This window comes from Bison bison, unplaced genomic scaffold (assembly GCF_000754665.1).
Source record: "Bison bison bison isolate TAMUID 2011002044 unplaced genomic scaffold, Bison_UMD1.0 scf7180017860370, whole genome shotgun sequence".
Taxonomy (NCBI): domain Eukaryota; kingdom Metazoa; phylum Chordata; class Mammalia; order Artiodactyla; family Bovidae; genus Bison; species Bison bison.
The window spans coordinates 105,354-109,621 of record NW_011490942.1 but is presented as its reverse complement, the minus strand read 5'-3'; the positions used below and the strand labels follow the sequence as shown (position 1 = coordinate 109,621).

Here is a 4,268-nt window from a genome sequence, read left to right as displayed (position 1 = left end):
GCCGAGGGGCACCTCGGACGGAGGCTCCGCCTGCCGCCCTGGCCGAATGCCGCCTCCCGGCCCCGGCGGGCCACGTACCTGCTGCGAGCTCCTGTGGGACTGCAGGCTGGACTGGAGTCTGCGCAGCAGCGGGGCTCCGTTCCTGGACAGCCTCTTGAGGAGCCAGTAGCTGTGGGCGCGCTCGACAAACTGCTTCTTCCGCTGAATGGCCACCTGATTTGCAATCCTATTTAATCTAGAACATGGAAAAACTCGGGGTTTAGCTATGAAGCAGGACGTGGACACGTTATCACGGAAACTAGAAACAACAGCGTTACAGTTAACAAACCGTGTGCGGCCCCCTGCCTGTCCCCCGCCCCCCCCCCCACCACCACCTGCCTCCTGGCTCCGTCTGTCTGCGGGCCGCGACCTGCCACTGCCACTCAGCTCACGCGTCCAGGGACCCCGGGTGTCCCCCCCTCCGAGCCCTCAGCTCACGCATCCAGGGACCCCCAGGGTGTCCCCGCCTCCGAGCCCTCAGCTCATGCGTCCAGGGACCCCGGGTGTCCCCACCTCCGAGCCCTCAGCTCAGGCGTCCAAGGACCCCGGGTGTCCCCACCTCCAAGCCCTCAGCTCACGCATCCAGGGACCCCAGGGTGTCCCCCATTCTGAGCCCTCAGCTCACGCGTCCAGGGACCCCGGGTGTCCCCCCCTCCGAGCCCTCAGCTCACGCATCCAGGGACCCCAGGGTGTCCCCGCCTCCGAGCCCTCAGCTCATGCGTCTAGGGACCCCGGGTGTCCCCCATTCTGAGCCCTCAGCTCACGCGTCCAAGGACCCCGGGTGTCCCTTCCTCCGAGCCCTCAGCTCAGGCGTCCAGGGACCCCGGGTGTCCCTCCCTCCAAGCCCTCAGCTCAATGCGTCCAGGGACCCCGGGTGTCCCTCCCTCCGAGCCCTCGGCTCAGGCGTCCAGGGACCCCGGGTGTCCCCACCTCCGAGCCCTCAGCTCACGCGTCCAGGGACCCCGGGTATCCCCCACCCTAAGCCACGCATGCTCACGCACCAACCTCCCCCAGGTGGGAGCGGCCCTGCAGGATGGCTCCTCTCAGGGGGCCCCGGTCCCCGAAAGACAAAAAGCAATGGGACAGCTGGAGGCAGAAGCTGCTGGGGGTGGGGTCAGCTCCTCATCACAAAAGTAAACACAAGCGTCTCCAGGCCTCGTGGCAAGACCATCGTTTCAGAGACTGTAAAACTCGAAGGATTTTAAGAACACTCAAGGGCACACCAAGGGCTTCACACCCTCCAGGCTGGGTTCTGGCCCCTGCCTCTGCCCCTCCTGGGAACTGCGCCTCCTGAAGACAACAAATGCAGGCTGAGGACCAAACTCCAATGGGACCAGGAGGCTTCCTTCCGGTACACAGGACATCAACATTTCAGGGCGGAGATAAAGGAATTTTAAAAGGACATCTTCTGAGGAGTGTGATTCCTAATTCATATGTAACTGTGCTGACACCCTCGGCTCCGCTGAGTCCAGACCCACAACGCTCCTCGGCTCCGCTGAGTCCAGACCCACAACGCTCCTCGTCATTATGGCAGTGGCTGCAGCTCAAGCCTCGGGGCCGAAGGCCACGTGCCGCTCAGGATGGCCCTGCCCGGGGCCTCTTCTGGCGGCCGAGGAATCCAGCGAGGGGCAGCTCCACCCAGGCATAGCGGCCTGGGCAGAGAGCGAGCCCCAGCCCAGCGCATCCACAGGCCCGCCCAGTTACACGGTGCCGGTTCCAGCGGCAGCCAGAGCGTCCCCACAGCCCCTCCACGGCTCCAGCAGAAGGCGCTGGGGACCCCGGGCCCCCCCTCTGCAGAGGGGCTGTGTCTGTCCTGGGCACCTAGCAGGTGCCCTTCTGCTGAGACCTGTCCTCACCCTGTGACTGCCACCTGACTCAGGACCAGCAAAGAGCAGGCAGCTTCACACACAGAGCGCACGCAGACGTGTGCTCTCTCACATGCTCGGCTCCCGCAACGGTGAAGGGTGGCACCAGTAAAAGGTGGACTCGGCGTGCGACACCGACTGAGGCCACCAGGGAGGAACATGAGGCAGGGCACAAGAGTGTGGGAAAACCTCGGCAAAACCAGAACCGTGCTAGCTGAAAAGACTAGCAAAGAAGCAAACGGGAGCAGAAAGCAACTAACAGTGAGCCTTGTGCCTTTAAAACAGCACTGTTCACAACAGCCAAGACACGGAGACAACCTCAATGCCCGTCAACAGGAATGGCAGAGAATATGGGGTGTGTGAGAAACAGCCACAAAAAAAGAAGGAAATAATGACACAGTAGCAACAGGGATGGGGTGTGTGTGTGTGTGAGAGAGAGAGAGAGGGAGAGAGAGGGGGAATATCACTCGGCCATTAAAAGAAGGAAATAATGACACAGTGGAGACTCCCAGGACAGCGGCGCCTGGGGGGCTGCCGTCTCTGGGGTCGCAAAGAATCGGACGCGACTGAAGCGACTCAGCAGCAGCGCACAGATGGACCTGGAGACGGTCACGCCGAGTGAGCCAAATCAAAGACAAACACTGTGTCGCTTATGCGTGCAATCCAAATGGCACAGATCAGCTTACGTACAAAACAGAGACCCACAGGCTTGGCTTAGAGACCAGACTTACAGTGACCAGGGGACAGGGTTGGGGAGAGATGAATCAGGAGTTTGGGATTAATATATACACAGAACTGTACGTAAAACACATAAACAACAAGTGGCTACTACGCAGCATAGGGAATTATAGTCCATGTCCCGTAATAAACCATAATGGAAAAGAATATGGAAAACACAACCGTGTAACTGTGTCTGCAACACACCAGAAATTTGCCACTGTTCAGTCACTAACTCTCTGCAACCCCATGGACTTGCTGCAGCAAGCCAGGATTCCCCGTCCTTCACTGTCTCCCGGCATTTGCTCAAACTCACGTCCACTGAGTCAGTGATGCCATCCAACCATCTCGTCCTCTGTCACCCCCTTCTCCTCCTCCCCTCAATCTTTCCCAGCATCAGGGTCTTTTCCAATGAGTCAGCTCTTTGCATCAGGTGGCCAAAGTATTGGAGCTTCAGCATGAGTCCTTCCAATGAAGCAGAAACTAACACTTTCTAAATCAATCAACCATACTTCAATTAAAAAAAAAAAGTATCATGAAAACTGAGATGCCAAACAAACCTGTAGAAAAATGTAACTGGCCAAATCTGAATTATGAAAAAACAGAAGAAAACTGAAATACATTCCTTTAACAATTACTCTAGAAACTGAATGAACCGTTTAAAAGTTTTCTTACCACCCCCAAAAGAAATAAAAGGAACCCATTTTTCAGAGGAGGTTCACTATCAGAAAAGAAACTCAGGCCAACCCAGCCCCGCACTGACTGCAGGAAGGCGAGGACACGCGTCCAGTCCTCCGGGTGGGCGTCCCGACCAGGCGGGACAGGGGGGTCAGGCCAGACGCCACACGCACAGACACACCCCAGGGCCTGGGGTCCACGGCCACGTGCAGGAGGCCAGTGGTCTAGAGACCGAAGTCCCAGAAACACCACTCACACAGCGGAGACCAGACTGCGACCCCCCGACAAAAGACAAGGAAAGGGGCCCTCGCACCCTGCGACTTGCTCCTGGCGCGCTGGGAGGTGCCCCTCGAGAGCAGCCCCCCAGGACCCCCGCCAGGGCTACGCTCACCACACAAGTGGGCACACCAACCATGAAGGAAGACGGTCACAAGACACGCGTGAGTGACAGGAAGGCCAGAAGTGGAGGCACCAGTGAGGAGGACAAAAAGGGACACGCAGGTCACCCCCAAACCAACCTGAAATCCCAAGAGCCTGACGGATGACCGGGGGCACACAGGAGGCAGGCAGGCACGGCGCACAGGCTGGCCGCACAGACGCCCCCGGGGCTGGGTGGGTGTGAGTCTCGGGGAGGAGGTGTTTCATGGACGAAGAGGGCAAAGCAGGCAAACGGCTGCACGGACGCCGGTGCGTGAGCACGAGGGACGACAAGCCTGCGACGCCTCGCCTCGGAGCCATCCTGACCCCGGAGGCCGGCAGTCCAGGCCCCAGAGGTCCCGTCAGTGCCAAGGCCGCGGGGCAGGGGGCAGGAGCGGAGGGATAGCTGCAAAGCTTTCGGAAGAAAACCTCGAGGCCCTCAGGAAATGAACGGTTAAGTAAGATGTGACATAGAGAAGCCATAAAATAGATCAAAAATACACATTAAAGGCAGGCGGCGATCCCTGTGGCGGGGGGGGCCCCCCCCCCCCC

At 59.2% G+C, this 4,268-nt stretch overlaps 1 protein-coding gene across 6 annotated transcripts in view; it reads right to left on the bottom strand.

Annotated features, from left to right (window-relative positions):
- The window catches only part of BRD1 (bromodomain containing 1), a 35,006-nt gene that overhangs the window by 21,155 nt on the left and 9,583 nt on the right, over positions 1-4,268 (bottom strand). For all 6 annotated transcript variants that reach the window (XR_824539.1, XM_010832081.1, XM_010832097.1 and 3 more), the window contains exon 3: positions 79-235. Coding sequence is in view for 5 of the 6 variants with exons in the window: in XM_010832081.1 (XP_010830383.1) it covers positions 79-235 (157 nt within the window). In the remaining variant the exon portion in view is untranslated. The remainder of the gene's footprint in view (positions 1-78; positions 236-4,268) is intronic.